This window comes from Pseudophryne corroboree, chromosome 10 (assembly GCF_028390025.1).
Source record: "Pseudophryne corroboree isolate aPseCor3 chromosome 10, aPseCor3.hap2, whole genome shotgun sequence".
NCBI lineage: Eukaryota > Metazoa > Chordata > Amphibia > Anura > Myobatrachidae > Pseudophryne > Pseudophryne corroboree.
Genome location: NC_086453.1, coordinates 18,614,892 through 18,633,848, shown reverse-complemented (window position 1 = coordinate 18,633,848; position 18,957 = coordinate 18,614,892). Strand labels below are relative to the sequence as shown.

General features: G+C 47.5%; 1 protein-coding gene and 1 pseudogene across 2 annotated transcripts in view; both read right to left on the bottom strand.

Moving 5' to 3' along the window:
- The window catches only part of KMT2B (lysine methyltransferase 2B), a 175,439-nt gene that overhangs the window by 65,089 nt on the left and 91,393 nt on the right, over positions 1-18,957 (bottom strand). For both annotated transcript variants that reach the window (XM_063942182.1, XM_063942181.1), the window contains exons 24-25: positions 327-444; positions 1-45 (exon numbers count right to left, since the gene is read on the bottom strand). The exon at positions 1-45 is cut by the window's left edge and continues 34 nt beyond it. In XM_063942182.1, the coding sequence (XP_063798252.1) occupies positions 1-45; positions 327-444 (163 nt within the window). The remainder of the gene's footprint in view (positions 46-326; positions 445-18,957) is intronic.
- On the bottom strand, positions 6,572-6,681 carry LOC134967939 (U5 spliceosomal RNA; annotated as a pseudogene).

Sequence of the window (18,957 nt, the reverse complement as noted above, 5' to 3'; positions counted from 1 at the left end):
CAGATAGATCAGTCAGCATTCCCAGGCTGTCTATCTTCATAGAACCTTCAGAAAAAAAGCATCATGGTATCATACAGGATAAGGACATTACATCCCCACAGACATCAGTCACAGCTCGGAGCACCCTACCAAATGAAGCGGACCACCCCCCTTTCCTCAGAGTGTCCATGCTGCACAGTTACTAAAGCTCTGGCACATGCATAAGAAAGTTCCGGGACATGCTGGTGGGTGGGGTTTTCAGTTAATACATTTTGGGACTTCTCGTTAAATACATCAGCTCGCTAAGCCCAGGGAGACCCCGCGGCCCACCCACGTAAGTCTCTTACCAATCATCATGTTAACGTTCTCCGGCTCCAAGCCCTGAAGGAACTTCCGTCTAAAGGTGATTCCTTCAAAGTCCACATAGACTCTGCGCAGGACATCGAAAGAGTCAGACGCCACGACCTATATAACATGGCCGCACCGGGGGGAGAGAAGAAGTCACAGTCACCTTACTGTCAGTAAGACCCCCAACACAGCAAACTGGGAGATTACGTTTCATGATTTTTATAACCAATGTTACTAGGGGGAATAAAGATTTATAAATCAAACCAAACATTTCTAGCACGGAAAGAGATTATGCGGAGCACTCGTATCAGTGTCACAAAGGAATTCTACTTATGCAGTTTCTAGTACGAACAATCTGAACTCTACTATCATTAAAAAAAATTCCCATGTGCCCCCAGACTAAGCCTAGGGCCACACATAGCGGCGCCAAGCAGGTGCCGTTCAGCGTTAGCCGGAAGGAGCCTGTAGCACATGGGCAGGCGCAAACACATGTGCGGCAGTCCCGCCGCCGCCGGATCCGACCGCATCCTAAGGGTGCTGGACGAGGTGACCTGTACCCGAGTACACTAGAGACACAGCAAGGAGAGAACCACTGATCTTTACCGACTCTCAGTAAGGCGCCTATATATCAATTCTGCCCTTATAATGTGCAGAACCTGCTATTCCGGCAGGTGTAAGGGCAGAATGAACGCCCGCTGTTGTGTAACTATATAGAATGCTGGAGATATCCGAGACCAATCCTACCTTTCTGTAGGTCAGCCTACGCAGCAGCTGCCCCCCTGGTTTTCTGTAGGTACAGTATGTAACGAGATCCACAGGCTTTGCAGACCTTGTATGCATCTTCAGAATGCATTAGCCCCTAACCAACGATGTGCGGACCTGTCGCAGTGGGATCTTGCGTTCTCGCTCCGTTGGGCTGCAAGTAACGCCGATACGCATTGAGGCCTTTCCACATTGCGCACATGCATGCTGGAAAGTCGCCCAGCACAGTGGCCTGCCTCGGTGTCCGTAGGTGGTGGTTAAAGGTTGCACATGCACTCTCATTACTTCTCCCTGACTGCCAGTATGGGTTCTTATGGTCATCCTTGTATCAGCGATATAAAATGATGTAACTCAGCTGAAAATAAGATTTCAAACCTACCGGTAAATCTTTTTCTCCTAGTCTGTAGAGGATGCTGGGGACTCCGTAAGGACCATGGGGATAGACGGGCTCCGCAGGAGACATGGGCACTAAAAAAGAACTTTAGGTTCTGGTGTGCACTGGCTCCTCCCTCTATGCCCCTCCTCCAGACCTCAGTTAGAGAAACTGTGCCCAGAGGAGACGGACAGTACGAGGAAAGGATTTTTGTTAATCCAAGGGCAAGATTCATACCAGCCCACACCATCCACACCGTATAACTCGGGTAATACGAACCAGTTAACAGTATGAAACACAGCCTCAGTCAGAGAATGAACAAACTGTAACATAAACCTTATTGTAAGCAATAACTATATACAAGTCTTGCAGAAGAAGTCCGCACTGGGACGGGCGCCCAGCATCCTCTACGGACTAGGAGAAAAAGATTTACCGGTAGGTTTAAAATCTTATTTTCTCTTACGTCCTAGAGAATGCTGGGGACTCCGTAAGGACCATTGGTATTATACCAAAGCTCCAAACCGGGCGGGAGAGTGCGGATGACTCTGCAGCACCGATTGAGCAAACATGAGGTCCTCCTCAGCCAGGGTATCAAACTTGTAAAACTTTGCAAAGGTGTTTGAACCCGACCAAGTAGCAGCTCGGCACAACTGTAATGCCGAGAGGCTTCGGGCAGCCGCCCAAGAAGAGCCCACCTTCCTAGTGGAATGGGCCTTAACCGATTTGGTAACGGCAATCCAGCCGTAGAATGAGCCTGCTGAATTGTGTTACAGATCCAGCGAGCAATAGTCTGCTTAGAAGCAGGAGCGCCAACCTTGTCGGCTGCATACAGGACAAACAGTGCCTCTGTTTTTCTTACACGAGCCGTTCTGGCCACGGAAATTTTCAAAGCCCTGACTACATCAAGGGACTCGGAATCCTCCAAGTCTCGCGTAGCCACAGGCACCACAATAGGTTGGTTCATATGAAAGGATGAGACTACTTTGGGCAAGAATTGAGGACGAGTCCGCAATTCTGCTCTATCCACATGGAAAACCAGATAGGGACTTTTGTGAGACAAAGCCGCCAACTCCGACACTCGCCTAGCCGAAGCCAAGGCCAACAACATAACCACTTTCCAAGCGAGGTACTTTAATTCCACCGTTTTAAGTGGTTCAAACCAGTGCGACTTAAGGAAACTCAACACCACGTTAAGGTCCCAAGGCGCCACCGGAGGTACAAAAGGAGGCTGAATATGCAGCACTCCCTTCACAAAAGTCTGTACTTCTGGCAGAGAAGCTAATTCCTTCTGAAAGAAAATGGATAGGGCCGAAATCTGAACCTTAATGGAGCCTAATTTTAGGCCCAAATTCACTCCAGTTTGTAGGAAGTGAAGGAAACGGCCCAGATGGAATTCTTCCGTAGGAGCTTTCCTGGCCTCACACCAAGAAACATACTTCCGCCATATACGGTGATAATGTTTAGCGGTCACGTCTTTCCTAGCCTTTATCAGAGTAGGGATGACCTCATCCGGAATACCCTTTTCCACTAGGATACGGCGTTCAACCGCCATGCCGTCAAACGCAGCCGCGGTAAGCCTTGGAACAGACAGGGCCCCTGTTGCAACAGGTCCTGTCTTAACGGAAGGGGCCACGGATCTTCTGTGAGCATTTCCTGCTGATCTGGATACCAGGCCCTTCGCGGCGAGTCTGGAACAATGAGAATTGTCTGTACTCCTCTTTTTCTTATGATTCTCAACACCTTGGGTATGAGAGGAAGAGGAGGAAACACATAGACCGACTGGAACACCCATGGTGTCACCAGGGCGTCCACTGCCACCGCCTGAGGCACTCTTGACCTGGCGCAATAGCTCTGTAGTTTTTTGTTGAGGCGGGACGCCATCATGTCTATTTGGGGCAGTCCCCACCGACTTGCAATCTGTGCGAAGACTTCCTGATAAAGTCTGCACTCTCCTGGATGTAGATCGTGTCTGCTGAGGAAATCTGCTTCCCAGTTGTCCACTCCCGGAATGAACACAGCTGACAGTGCGCTGACATGATTTTCCTCCCAGCGAAGAATCCTGGTGGCTTCAGTCATTGCCACTCTGCTCCTTGTGCCGCTTTGGCGGTTTACATGAGCCACTGCGGTGATGTTGTCTGACTGAATCAGAACCGGTAGATTGCGAAGCAAAGTCTCCGCTTGACGAAGGGCGTTGTATATGGCCCTTAGTTCCAGGATGTTGATGTGAAGGCAAGTCTCCTGACTTGACCACAGACCTTGGAAATTTCTTCCCTGTGTGACTGCTCCCCACCCTCGGAGGCTTGCATCCGTGGTCACCAGGACCCAGTCCTGAATGCCGAATCTGCGGCCCTCGAGAAGGTGAGCATTCTGCAGCCACCACAGGAGAGATACCCTGACCCTGGGGGATAGGGTGATTAACCGATGAATCTTCAGATGTGACCCGGACCACTTGTCCAGTAGGTCCCATTGGAAAGTCCTCGCACGGAACCTGCCAAAGGAAATGGCCTCGTAAGACGCCACCATCTTTCCCAGGACTCGAGCGCAGTGATGCACTGACACCTGTTTTGGCATCAATAGGTCCCTGACCAGAGTCATGAGTTCCTGGGCCTTTTCTAACGGAAGATAAACCCTTTTCTGGTCCGTATCCAGAATCATGCCTAAGAAGGTCAAACGAGTCGTAGGTACCAACTGTGACTTCGGGATATTGAGAATCCAGCCGTGTTGCTGCAACACCTTCATTGAAAGTGACACGCTGTTCAACAACTGCTCTCGTGATCTCGCTTTTATGAGGAGATCGTCCAAGTACGGGATAATTGTGACACCCTGCTTGCGCAGGAGCACCATCATCTCCGCCATCACCTTGGTGAAAATCCTCTGTGCCGTGGAAAGCCCAAACGGCAACGTCTGAAATTGGTAATGAATCTCCTGTACCGCAAATCTCAGGTACGCCTGATGAGGTGGATAAAAATAGGATTTTGGTACTTACCAGGTAAATCCTTTTCTTTGAATCCATAGGGGGCACTGGAGTACTCTTGGGATATGGACGGGCGTAGCCGATCAAAGGCACTGAATATTCAAATTTAGGACTCTTCCCCCCCCTCCATATCCCCAAGTACCTCAGTGTACTTTGCCAGTGTTTTTTACTGAGCGAACAGGATATAGAGAGGTTGACAATGGAGAATCCCTATAACATAACGGACAACCACAAAGTTGATCCGTAACCTTATTGTCAACTAAACAGTTGACACCTTAACCGATAGAACTTTATAATTTGATCCAATCGGTGAAAATGTGTTACCATAAGCTCCTTTGAGCTTAATACCACCCAAGTAAAATTTGTTCACTAAGCTCCCTTGAGCTTAAACAACCCAGGTAAAACTGCTCTGGGTGGGCGTCCAGTGCCCCCTATGGATTCAAAGAAAAGGATTTACCTGGTAAGTACCAAAATCCTATTTTCTTTATCATCCACTAGGGGTCACTGGAGTACTCTTGGGACGTACCAAAGCTTCCCTCGTGGGCGGGAGAGCTGTTTGATACTTGTAACAGTAGGCAGCCAAAGCTAAATGCTGATGGCGCCACCATTCATAACGTGTAAACGTGCACCAACGTGGTGCACTGAAGGCTATGTAGCCGCGTCGTAGACGCTCCACGACCCGCTGGGTCCGACATTCCCACAGAACCTGTGGAATGAACTATTACTGACGTAGGCGATTGTAACTTAGCCTTAAAGTAAACCTGACTTGTAGTCATTATTATCCAACTGGATAATGTCTGCTGAGAAACTGGCTAACACCAGTTTGCAGTATCATATATAACAACGTATTCATATCACGTACTGTAGACGTTCGGTACATATATAAACGCGTAACGCGTGTACCACATTCAGAATTTTAGAATGTGCTGTCCACACAGTAACCACTATTGGTATATTGATGTGATGAATACGAAAGCGGATTTCGTCCGAAGATCTGATTTGTCATGAGAAACTCAAATACGGTGGCTTGGAATACAAGGCACCCAAATATGAAAACAAACCCCTTGCCGAAGCACCCTTGCCGTAGGCAAGGCTAGAAGAAAAATGTTTTCCAAAGTGAGAAACTTAATCCCCATTTTTTTAAAAAGGGTTCCAAAATATGAAAATTTAATTCCCTTTTGTTAAAAAAAGGTTCCACAATATGAAAACTGTAAGAAATCTGAACCCAACCTCAAATCGCCTGGCGCTGTAGGTGGGATAAATAGAGTCTGAACTTTGGTGACACCTTGTAGAAAGATGTTCACAGACGTAAATAGAGGCAAACGCTTTGAAAATAAGTTTACCACACAGATACCTGCACTCTTAGTGCAGATGACCGCAGTTTTCCATCCCATTCCGTTTAACAGAATACGGGTACTTGAAGTATGATGTTGGAAACTTCCGAGAGTTACAACCTATGTAAGCACACGAAATTTCTTAATAATGAGCTGCCTTAAGCGGCTTACTATTTCGTAACATGGTTGGTATAACCGATACTGTAACGCTCTATTTTTTAAGAGGGCGGTCTGAACCCTCACCCTGTCAACCGCAGCTGCGGTACATAGATAATAGGTACATAGGTAACTATGGGTAAAAGAAACGTTTCCTGATGTAACAGGTTGGACGTATTATGAGCGGGGCCAGATCGTGTGCAAGTATTCCTTGACAATTCGAGAAGCAAACTTCTCTGAAACCCATGAGATACCACCAGTATGACTGTGACGAACTGTCTTCTGATCCGTTTTGGCAACGAAGAGAGAAGCAGAAAATGGTGGAGCTAGATACACGATGCTGAATGACCCCATGAATGTGATGTACACATACTGAGCTTTCATCATTGTGGCGAGATGCCATCATGTATACTTGAGGGTAACCCCCTTGTGTGGACTCACCTATGAAACACCTCTGGATTTAATGTCCAGTTTCCAAGATCCAAACCCTGACGGGTGAGATCGTGTTTCTTGACATTTTCACATAATGGCGTTCTGAGCCATTAAAGATTTGAGTTACCTGCCGCATAGTCATGCGGCTTCTTGGTTCTCACTGTTGTTGAGTATGCAACTGCCGTTGCTTTGTTTGACTGCTTAAAGGCAGCGTGAGCCAGGGCTGAAAAACAAAATTACATGAAACTCACGGTTGTTTCTCTCCACAGAAATCTTTAGTAAAAAGCGAAAGATTTATTCGTTCTGAAGAGAAACCAGATTCTATCCCTGGTCAGACTGAAAGCGAATCATTTAATGTATTGTAAAATGCACAGAGTTTTAGGACATTTATCTATTGCATTGTAAAATGCACAGAGTTCTAGTACCTTTATCGACAGGAATCTGTCGTGTTTTAGAACCTTTGCGTTGATTTTAACTACAAATCCTGACTCTCTGTGACTGTCGTCCAGAGTATACGCACCCTTGTCCCTCTGTGAGAAACGCGATTGAAAACACATCTTTATTCTTAATAAGTGAATACAGCAATGTACCGCTAATGTGCGTGTACCTTTGTTCTTGCTGGTGTAGTAGGTAAAAGTCTTTGATTTACCGTATTTATAATCTTACCTAGGAATTGACATCGTTTAGACCGACTTAGATGTGATTGTTTTCGAACTTAATATGCTACCGCAACTTAATATGCTACCGCAGTATACCTTAGTAGCACAAGATAGAGGAACTTTGTTGATACATAGTTCTTATGTGAGATTAGCTATCATTTCAACATCACTTTGGTAAATACCGGAAGCGATAAGCAACGGAAGAAATGAACTGGTTAATGGTTGTGGCGATTTGCAAACGCTAGAACCTGATATGAATAAACCTGACTGGGTAAATACGCATTGTGAAAATCAATGCAATTATACAATTGTGTGGCTCCAATAAGCAAAAACTAACCGCAGAAAAAACCATTTTCTAACTGTAGTAAATGACTTGCTGATTGATATTCCACGGAGCTGTTTGATTTTGCTCAAACAGAAGGGAATAAGTAACTTTGACTCTGTTAGCGTACTATTGCCTGGTTTATAAACCAGCAACGACTAAATGACAACCTGCCAAACCGTTCAACAGAAGCAGTTTTGTACTGTAAGCTGTAACTAGCTGCGACATATATGAGTTGAAGTCATGAAACCTCGCAACTGTAACATGAAAAGACGCACTTCCACAATTGTAAAGGCGGTCATCAAACCACTGGCTTGCAGACTGTAACGTCCTGTCGTTACATTTCTTATAAAGGAATAAAACGCCGTTACAAGTATACTGTATGCGTATGCGCTAATGGCAGAATATCCTAAAGGGATAAAATGGCGTTACAAGTATATCAAATTTAGGAGCAAACAAGCTCTGGCCTCGTCGCGCTTAACTAGCGACAATGAAAATAACCGGCGTTAGCAGAAGCTTTACAGATATACTCTGCAGCTTCTTTTAACCGTGATCGGTATGGTTTCATACATAGATCTAGTGACCCAAATGTATCTGGGGTTTTTATAATGTTTGACAGAAACGCATTTACCAATGCCGGATCGCGTCCTTTTGGACACGATTATGTATGGTTGTCCAAAACCCCGCACTATCTGAGTGCTGGACTAATGTACCCTTCTCACTTGTAGTTATCGGTGTGAGATTTGACATAGAATCGTGCATTAAATTATAAGACCAGTGAAAGAAACACTCTGGTACCCAAAGGAAAATTGTCACTTTGGAAAGCTTGTCTTTTGTTAGCGCTGGCGGAGTTATTCTGAGACTCCGATTACCGCTGTTTTAATTTGAATTGCCAATGTTAACATTTTTAGTCTGCACTAGAGCCTTATTTGCTATGTCGACAGACATCATAATAGGCAACAGACAGACACTTGCACGACTTAATAAAGTTATTATATGGCATATATATCTATAGATATATGTTATTGCTGAACAGCATATTTATTAGGAAACTAAAGTGTTCTTTATGTGAAAAGCAGTTCACATGGGCATGAAACCCGAACCAAATTCCTACTAACACCCCTGCGCCTTCTGGTGGCTTAAAGATGTAGGGCAGGAATGTTCTAGAATTATCCTGCACTACAACTTCCCACTAACACCCCTGCGCCTCCTTGTGGAGTAGAGGTGTATGGCCGGTGTTATGGAATTATAACTGGAAAACCAGCAATGATTAAAATGGCCGTCATGCCATGCTTTCCCAGACAATCACAGTACAGGTTACCTGCTGCAGTTGTAATATAGGCTTAATAGCCTATTATACAGTTACTATGCTTAATAGCCTTTTATACAGTGATAACCCTGGTGTTGGATACAGTAAAATATATGCAATTAGTCAATTAATATGAACACTCAAAAATAACAGAAAACATGGTTAAACTTGCAATAGGTTATCCACTGGTAACCTATTGCCAGCCAAAGCCTCATATATATATTATATATATATATATACCAAGTGTTTACACATATAATCACAGTTTATACTGATATCATAGACAGTTCTGCCAGCCAAAGTTTCATTATATATTATATATATAAACCTGCAGAAACATATAATACCCCGTACACAGCTTGTCTTTGCTGCTGCTATAGGTATTATTCCCCCTCCCCCTCCCCCCTGCATCCCCATGTTACCTGCAGCGTACAGGGATCGGGTGCAGGGAGAGCCTGAATTCCGCGCCGGGGAGCCGTCCGGAAGCTGCTTCCTACAGCAGTACACAGTCTCCCTGTGTCTGCGGTGTCTCTGTGGAAGAGTGGCCGGCGTCCTTTAATGACGTGCGGCCACTGTTTAGTACAGGGGAGTCTCGGCGGCGTGTAGCGGTGCCGGGCCATCAGATCAGTGAGAGCGGCCGGCGTCTGAGTGACGTGCGGCCGCTCTCTTAGTTGAGCACACAGTGCGTGTCGTTAGAGCAGTGAGAGCGGCCGGCGTCTGAGTGACGTGCGGCCGCTGTGCTTTAGGCCAGCGCACGGAGAGTCTCGGCGGCGATCAGCGGTGCCGGGCCATTAGTGCAGTGAGAGCGGCCGGCGTCTGAGTGACGTGCGGCCGCTCTGCTTTAGGTCTCAGCGTGATTAGCGGTGCCGGGCCATTAGCGCAGTGAGAGCGGCCGGCGTCTGAGTGACGTTTGGCCGCTCAGCGCGTATAATGTGAGGAGAACTCTCTCATTCTCCCCAACTATCAGGTGGAACTTCATATATAAGAAGTGCTCCTCTACTTCAGCGGGACCCGTCAGCGCCTGTACAGTATAACACACACAGCAGGGCGGCAGCGTGAGCTGACCGCCCTGACACACATACCTTGCTTTCCTGGCTGTGACGAGCTTCTCTGTGTAAGCTACGTTTCAGCCTCCAGCTTCTCTCCTCGTGTCTGCTGTAAGCTCTTTCTTCCAGCTCTTTGTCTCATCCTGGCTGTAACGGATCTTCTTTCTGTAAGGTCCGTTCAGCTTGCAGGAGACAGTGGCTGCCTGTGGCTGTGAGGGTGCTCGTTGTGAGGACCGACACGCCATGCGCTTGCTTATAGCGCCTGTGGCTGTGAGGGTGCTCTTTGTGAGGACCGACACGCCATACGCTGCCTTGCAGCGGCACCATCCCGGACCCAAGTTTTTCAGAAACTGGGACGGGAAGTGTAAAAATTAAAAAATAAAAATAAAAAATAAAAATCTTCTGAAAAGTGGCCATTGCCACAAGCCGATGATCATGCTGTGAGCACCGAAAAAACACTGGCAAAGTACACTGAGGTACTTGGGGATATGGAGGGGGGGGAAGAGTCCTAAATTTGAATATTCAGTGCCTTTGATCGGCTACGCCCGTCCATATCCCAAGAGTACTCCAGTGACCCCTAGTGGATGATAAAGAAATAGGATTTTGGTACTTACCAGGTAAATCCTTTTCTTTGAATCCATAGGGGGCACTGGAGTACTCTTGGGATATGGACGGCCTCCATAGGAACAGGGCACTGAATATTTAAATTTAGAACACTCCACCCCTCCATATCCCAGAGTACCTCAGTGTTTTTTACTGAGCCGAACAGGAGCTATAGAGAGGTTGACAAGGGAGTATTACATATCACATAACGGACAACAATGAAGTTGACACATAACGTTACTGACAACTAAACAGTTGACACCATAACCAGCACTTGATAATTTGAACCAGTCGGTGAGAGTGTGTTACCATAAGATCCCCTGAACTTACCACAAACCAGGTAAAATTGCTCTGGGTGGGCGTCCAGTGCCCCCTATGGATTCAAAGGAAAGGATTTACCTGGTAAGTACCAAAATCCTATTTTCTTTTTCATCCACTAGGGGTCACTGGAGTACTCTTGGGACGTACCAAAGCTTCCCCTGTGGCGGGAGAGCTGTTTGGCACCTGTAACACTAGGCGGCCAAAGCTAGATGCTGATGCCGCAAACGTATCAAACTTGTAAAAGCGCACAAACGTGTACACGGAAGACCATGTAGCCGCACGGCAAAGCTGCGTCGTAGAAGCTCCACGACCAGCTGCCCATGAAGTTCCCACAGAACGTGTGGAATGAGCTGTTACTGATGTAGGCGGCTGTAACCTAGCATGAAGGTAAGCCTGACGTATGGTCAGTTTTATCCTTCTGGATAAGGTCTGCTTAGAAGCTGGCCAACCCATCTTGGCAGTATCATAGAGAACAAACAACGTATCCGTCTTACGAACTGTAGACGTTCGGGATACATAAACGCGTAATGCGCGTACCACATCCAGAGTTCCAGAATGTGCTGTTAACAAAGGAACTACTATTGGTTGATTGATGTGAAAAGATGACACTACCTTTGGTAAGAAAGCGGGATTCGTCCAAAGTTCCGCTCTGTCATCATGAAACACCAAATACGGTGGCTTGCATGACAAGGCACCCAAATCTGAAACACGCCTTGCCGAAGCTAAGGCAAGAAGAAAAATTGTTTTCCAAGTGAGAAACTTTATATCCACTTGCTGTAAGGGTTCAAAATATGAAGACTGAAAGAAATCTAAAACCAGATTCAAGTCCCATGGCGCTGTAGGTGGAATGAATGGAGGCTGTACTCTGAGGACACCTTGCAGAAAGGTGTGTATAGACGGCAATAGAGCCAATCTTCTTTGAAAGTAAATTGACAAAGCAGATACCTGCACCTTTAGTGTAGATAAACACAGTCCTCCATCTAACCCCGTTTGTAGAAATAGCAAAAGACGGGATAACTTGAAAGATGATGTCGGAAACTTCCGAGTTTCACACCAACCTATATAGGCACGCCAAATTCTGTAATAATGAGCTGCCGTAACTGGCTTCCTAGGCCGTAACATGGTTGGTATAACAGATTCTGGAATGCCCTCTCTTCTTAAGAGGGCGGTCTCAACAGCCACCCAGTCAAACGCAGCCGCGCTAAATCGGGGTAAAGGAACGGACCCTGTTGTAACAAGTCCGGACGTAGTGGGAGCGGCCAAGGATCGTCTGCGAGTAGTCCGTGGAGATCCGAGAACCAAGCTCTCCGAGGCCAATGAGGTGCCACTAGTATGACTGTGACAGACTCTCTTTTGATCCGTTTTAGCACAAGAGGGAGCAGCGGAAACGGTGGAAACAGATACATTAGGCTGTACGGCCAAGCGATTGTGAGAGCATCCACCGCCACTGCCTTTGGATCTCTCGTTCTGGACACATACTGGAGCGTTTGGAGATTGTGGCGAGACGCCATTAGGTCCACTTGAGGGTAACCCCACCGCTGAACCAACATGTGAAACACTTCTGGATTTAATGCCCATTCTCCTGGATGAAAATCCCGACTGCTGAGATAATCTGCCTCCCAGTTGTCCACTCCCGGAATGAACACTGCCGACAATATCACCTGGTGGTATTCTGCCCAATTGAGGATTCGAGCTACTTCCCGCATTGCCATGCGGCTTCTCGTTCCTCCTTGTTTGTTGATGTATGCGACTGCCGTTGCGTTGTCTGACTGCACTTGAACAGTCTGAGAGCGAAGCATGTATACTGCTTGTCGTAGTGCATTGTAAATTGCGCGGAGTTCCAAGACATTTATAGACAGCAATCTTTCGTGATCCGCCCAGAGACCCTGGAGCTGACAATTTTGAACTACAGCTCCCCAACCTCTGAGACTCGCGTCCGTCGTTAGAATTATCCAATTCCAGCCGCCGAACAATTTCCCTGCGGTTAAATTGTGTACCTTGAGCCACCAGAGTAGAGACACCCTTGCCCTTGGCGACAACCTCACCCTGTGGTGAATCTGCAGATGCGAGCCCGACCACTGTGCGAGCACATCCAGTTGAAATGGACGTGAGTGAAATCTTCCGAACTGAAGCGCTTCGAAAGCCGCCACCATTGTTCCTAAGAGGCGAATGCACAAATGTACCGAGACTGTGCGTGGCTTGAGCACTAATTGTACCAGATGGCGAATAATCTGTACTTTCTGTTCTGGTAGGTAAATTCTTTGATTTACCGTATCGAGAATCATACCTAGGAATTGAAGGCGTTGAGACGGAATGAGATGTGATTTCTTGAAGTTGACAATCCAACCGTGGTGAACCAGTACATTGTACGTTAGCAGCGCATGTTGGAGAAGCATCTGTTGAGACGGAGCTTTGATGAGCAGATCGTCTAAATACGGAACTATTGTCACTCCCAGGGATCTGAGATAAGCTATCATCACAGACATCACTTTGGTGAATACCCGAGGCGCTGACGATAGGCCAAACGGTAGAGCCTGAAACTGGTAATGGTTTTGGCGTATTGCAAAACGCAAGAACCTCTGATGAGGCTGCCAAATCGGAATGTGTAAGTACGCATCCTTGAGATCTAGCGCAATCATGAATTCCTTTGGCTCTAAACCTGCAATCACTGAGCGCAGAGATTCCATCTTGAATCTGTAGTAAGTTACGTACCGATTGAGACCCTTTAAGTTCAATATTGGCCTGACTGAGCCATCCGGCTTCGGTACCACAAACAGACTGGAATAATAACCCTGACCCTGTTGGTGTACAGGGACCGGAATCAAAACTGCTGAATCCAGTAGGGACTGAATGACAATTTGCAGAACCGCCCTCTTGTCGTCCGACAGAGGCAGTCCTGTCTTGAAAAACCGCAGTGGCGGAAGACAGTCGAACGCTATTTTGTAACTTCTTAACACTAAATTGCGGATCCACCCATCCACGGATGTCTGGAACCACGCCAAATGGAACGTCTGAAGGCGTGCTCCCACAATCGGAGAACCGAGATGGGCTGGTAGCCCTTCATGCCACTGGCTTGTCGGTGACCTTAGCGTCCTGACGACTTGTGTTGGTTTGTTGGAAACCACGACCACGTCTACCAGGCGTGGCTGTTCCTCTGCCACGTCCGCGAAAGGCCTGAGGTCTAAAGGATTTGAACGCAGGTCCAGAGTACCTCCGTCTTGGTACCGGTGGAGGCAATGGTAAGAAAACAGACTTTCCTCCCGTGGCCTCAGATATCCATTTGTCCAATTCAGGACCAAACAACTTCTCGCCACCGTAAGGTAACGCCTCTATACCTCTTTTGACCTCTGCCTCCGCTTGCCAAGAACGCAGCCAGAGTGCTCGTCGTGTCGTAACTAGCGACGATGAAAGGCGAGAAGTGAGCTGACAGACGTCAGTAGAAGCTGTACATAGATACTCCGCAGCCTCACACATTTGATCAGCAAGAAGTATCAGGTTTTCGTCATGTAGGGCAGACTTGAGTTCTGTTATCCATACTATGAGCGCCTTAGTGACCCAGATGCCAACCAAGCCAGGTCTCAGCAGCACTCCTGCTGCTACATACATGGACTTTAGCATAGTTTCTATTTTGCGATCTGAAGGGTCTTTAAGCGTAGTAGCAGCTGGCACTGGTATGGTTAATTTCTTTGTAAGTTTCGACACTGACGAATCAACTATTGGTGGATTCTCCCATGTACATGTCACAGAGTCTGGAAACTGGTAACTAGACTTAAATCTGCGAGGTATAGAAAACCGTTTATCTGGAGTCTGTCGTGTTTCTACTAACATCTTATTAAGAGACTCCGAAACAGGAAAACACATTGGAGTTCTCTGTCGTTGAGTAAATACGACCTGATCATTTGTCAGAGGCTCCTCAGTTTCTGTAAACTTCAGAGACTGACGCACCGCTCTGATGAGATTATCAATACCTGAGCTGTTAAAATCCTCACTATCTGACTCCACTTCGCCCTCCTCACCCTCATCTTGTGCCGTGAGGTCTGGCATGGAATCGTCAGAATGCAACATAGCAGAAACTGGTAAATCATAAGACATATGAAATTTATCCCGTCTACCCAAAATGGATTTGGAACTTTCGCAAGGCTGAGACGCCACCGGTAGTTCTGGCGGTCTCACCCTAGACTCAGATCTTGCCGCTTCCCGCTCTTGTCGAGCGGCGGTCAATTCTGATTGCAACCCAGCCAGTACATTGGCTAGCATTTCCCATGGAGGGTCCGGGGAGGAAACTGGCTTTAAAACTGGAGCAGAAATTGTATTCGGAACTGAATCCACAAAACATACTGTACATGTGGTAGATCCATCCGGTAACACACTGCTACAGACTTTGCAGTGATGCTTTTTAATTTTTGCTGGTGCCTTACTCATTATGGAGACAGACAATACAATACACAAACAGACACTTGCACGACTCAGTAAAATAGTACGAAGGTGTCTCTATATATATATATCTGGCCAAGTGCAGTACACGTGGCCAGTACTATGAAATGTGATCCCAAATTCCCAATAACACCCCTGCGCCTCTGGTGGAGTAGAGATGTAGTACTGGAACGTTCTGGAATCACAGCAGGAAGACACAGGAAGCATGGTTAAAATGGCTGCCATGCTTAAAATTATAGTCACAGTACAGGTTACAAGTCTTTAAACTGATATATAACCCTGTCTACAAATCCTGTGTAAATCATCCCTGCAGCCCCGCATACTGCTGCTGTTTGTCCCCCCTCGTGCCGCCGATTGTACCCTCTGCTTGCAGCCTGTAATGCCCCCCCCCCCCTGTATGCTCCGTTGCGGAGGCAGTATGCGGGGCGGGCAGCGTTAGTAGGACGCGCTGGAATCAGACAGCGGGGAGCGCGTCCTTAAGCGCTCTGAGCAGCGGCCGGGCTTTATAGGGATGCAAGCGGCCATGCGCCAGCGGCTATCTATGAAAGAAAACATTGTCCCCACACAGCGGGGCGGCAGCGTGAGCTGACCGCCCCGATCAACATACCTGGACTCCTGTGATGAGGCTCCGACGGGGCTTCTCTGTAAGCGCCGGCCAGCCTGTCTGCAGGATGTCTGTATGGCTGTGGGGGTGCTCATTTATTGAGGACCGACACGCCAAAGCTGCTTGTAGCAGCTTGCACTATCCCTGACCCTGGCCTTTTGGAAGGGGGAAAGGGATGTGTATGAAAAAGAAAAAATATTAACTTAAAAAATAAAAAATATTCAAAATAATTGTGGACTAAGCCACAGACCTTGTTGCTACTTGAGCACAGAAAAAACACTGAGGTACTCTGGGATATGGAGGGGTGGAGTGTTCTAAATTTAAATATTCAGTGCCCTGTTCCTATGGAGGCCGTCCATATCCCAAGAGTACTCCAGTGACCCCTAGTGGATGAAAAAGAAATAGGAACATGAAGGTATGCATCCTTTATGTCCAGAGATACCATAAAATCCCCCCTTATAGGCTGGCGATGATAGCTCTGAGCGATTCCATCTTGAACTTGAACCTTTTCAAGTATAGGTTCAAGGATTTTAAATTTAGAATGGGTCTGACCGAACCGTCCGGTTTCGGGACTACAAACAGGGTTGAGTAATACCACTTCACTTGTTGAAGCAGGGGAACTTTGACCACCACCTGTTGAAGACACAATTTTTGAATTGCATTTAAAACTATCTCCCTCTCTGGGGGAGAAGCTGGCAGGGCCGATTTGAAAAACCGGCGAGGGGGCACCTCTTCGAATTCCAGCTTGTACCCCCCTGGGAAACAATTTCTATTGCCCAGGGATCCACCTGTGAGTGGACCCAGATGTGGCTGAAAAGTCGAAGACGTGCCCCCACTGGGGCGGACTCCCCCAGAGGAGCCCCAGCGTCATGCGGTGGATTTAGTAGAGGCCGGGGGAGGACTTCTGCTCCTGGCAAACTAGCTGTGGTAGGCAGCTTTTTCCCTCTGCCCTTACCTCTGGCAAGAAAGGACGATCCTCGTACTCTCTTGTTCCTATTTGTCAGAAAGGACTGCATCTGATAATGTGGCGCTTTCTTAGGCTGTGAGGGAATATAAGGCAAAAAATTTGATTTACCTGCCGTAGCTGTGGAAACCAGGTCCGAGAGACCTCCCCCAAACAATTCCCCCCCTCTGTAAGGTAAAACCTCCATATGCCTCTTTGTCCATTGCCGGGTCCATAGGACTCGTCTAGCAGAAATCGCCATAGCGTTGACTCTAGAACCCAGTAGGCCAATATCTCTTTGAGCATCTCATATATATAAGACAGCATCTTTAATATGACCCAGGGTCAATAATATGGTATCCTTATCCAGGGTACCTTATCAATTTTCCCCGATAAGGTATCTGTCCACGCTATGACAGCGCTACAAACCCAAGCCGACACTATCGCCGGTCTGAGTAAGGTACCAGAATGTGTGTAAATGGACTTCAAGGTAGCCTCCTGCTTGCGATCAGCAGGATCCCTGAGGGTAGCCGTATCTTGGGATGGCAGCGCTACCTTTTTGGACAAGCGTGTCAACGCTTTGTCCACCCTTGGGGCGGATTCCCACCGTATCCTGTCCTTATTCGGGAAAGGATGCGCCATAAGAATCCTTTTGGGAATCTGCAGTTTTTTGTCTGGAGATTCCCAAGCCTTTTCAAATAACTCGTTCAGCTCATGAGACTGGGGAAAGGTTACCTCAGGTTTCTTTTCCTTATACATGTGAACCCTCGTGTCAGGGACAGGGGGTTCCTCGGTGATATGCAAAACATCTTTTATTGCAATAATCATATATTGAATACTTTTAGCCAATTTTGGCTGTAACTTTGCATCATCGTAGTCGACACTGGAGTCAGAATCCGTGTCGATATCATTGTCTACTATTTGGGATAGTGGGCGCTTTTGAGACCCCGAAGGTCCCTGTGACATAGGGGCAGGCAGGGCTTGACACCCTGTACATCCCCTGGACTCAGCTTTGTCCAACCTTTTGTGCAATAAATTCACATTAGCACTTAAAACATTCCACATATCCAACCAGTCAGGTGTCGGTGTTGCAGACGGAGACACCAGTCATTTGCTCCACCTCCTCCCTAGGAGAGCCTTCAACCTCAGACATGCCGACACACGCGTACCGACACAACACACACTCAGGGAATCCTCTTAACTGAAGACAGTTCCCCCTCAAGGCCCTTTGGAGAGAGAGAGTATGCCAGCACACACCCAGCGCTAATGACCCAGGGAAAAAACACAATATGTTTACCCAGATAGCGCTGTTATCTATTTTTGCGCCAATTATGTGCCCCCCCCTCTTAAAAACCCTCTTTCACCGTGGTAAGCAGAGGAGAGTCCGGGAGCTTCCTCTCAGCGTGTGCTGTGGAGAAAATGGCGCTGGTGAGTGCTGAGGAACAAGCCCCGCCCCCTCAGCGGCAGGCTTCGGTCCCGCTGAAAATTTCATAAAAAAAACTGGCGGGGGTCTCATATATACAGTACCCAGCCTGTATATCACTATTATAGCCAGATTTGGAGGTCCTTATTGCTGCCCAGGGCGCCCCCCCTGCGCCCTTACAGTGACTGCCCTGTGTGTGCTGTGTGGGAGCAATGGCGCACAGCGTTACCGCTGTGCGTTACCTCCATGAAGATCTGAAGTCTTCTGCCGCCTCTGAAGTCTTCTTTCTTCACATACTCACCCGGCTTCTATCTTCCGGCTCTGCGAGGAGGACGGCGGCGCGGCTCTGGGACGAACGGCAAGGGTGAGACCTGCGTTCCGTTCCCTCTGGAGCTAATGGTGTCCCGTAGCCTAAGAAACAGAGTTTAACATTAAAGTAGGTCTGTTTCTCTCTCCTCAGTCCCTCGCTGCAGGGAGTCTGTTGCCAGCAGGCTCCCTGAAAATAAAAAACCTAACAAAATACTTTCTTTTCAGGAAACTCAGGAGAGCTCCCTGCAATGCACCCAGTCTCCTCTGGGCACAGTAATAAACTGAGGTCTGGAGGAGGGGCATAGAGGGAGGAGCCAGTGCACACCCATACCTAACGTTCTTTCTTAGTGCCCATGTCTCCTGCGGAGCCCGTCTATCCCCACGGTCCTTACGGAGTCCCCAGCATCCTCTAGGACGTAAGAAAAAAAAATAAGATTTTACTCACCGGTAAATCTATTTCTCGTAGTCCGTAGTGGATGCTGGGACTCCGTAAGGACCATGGGGAATAGCGGCTCCGCAGGAGACTGGGCACAACTAAAGAAAGCTTTAGGACTACCTGGTGTGCACTGGCTCCTCCCACTATGACCCTCCTCCAGACCTCAGTTAGGATACTGTGCCCGGAAGAG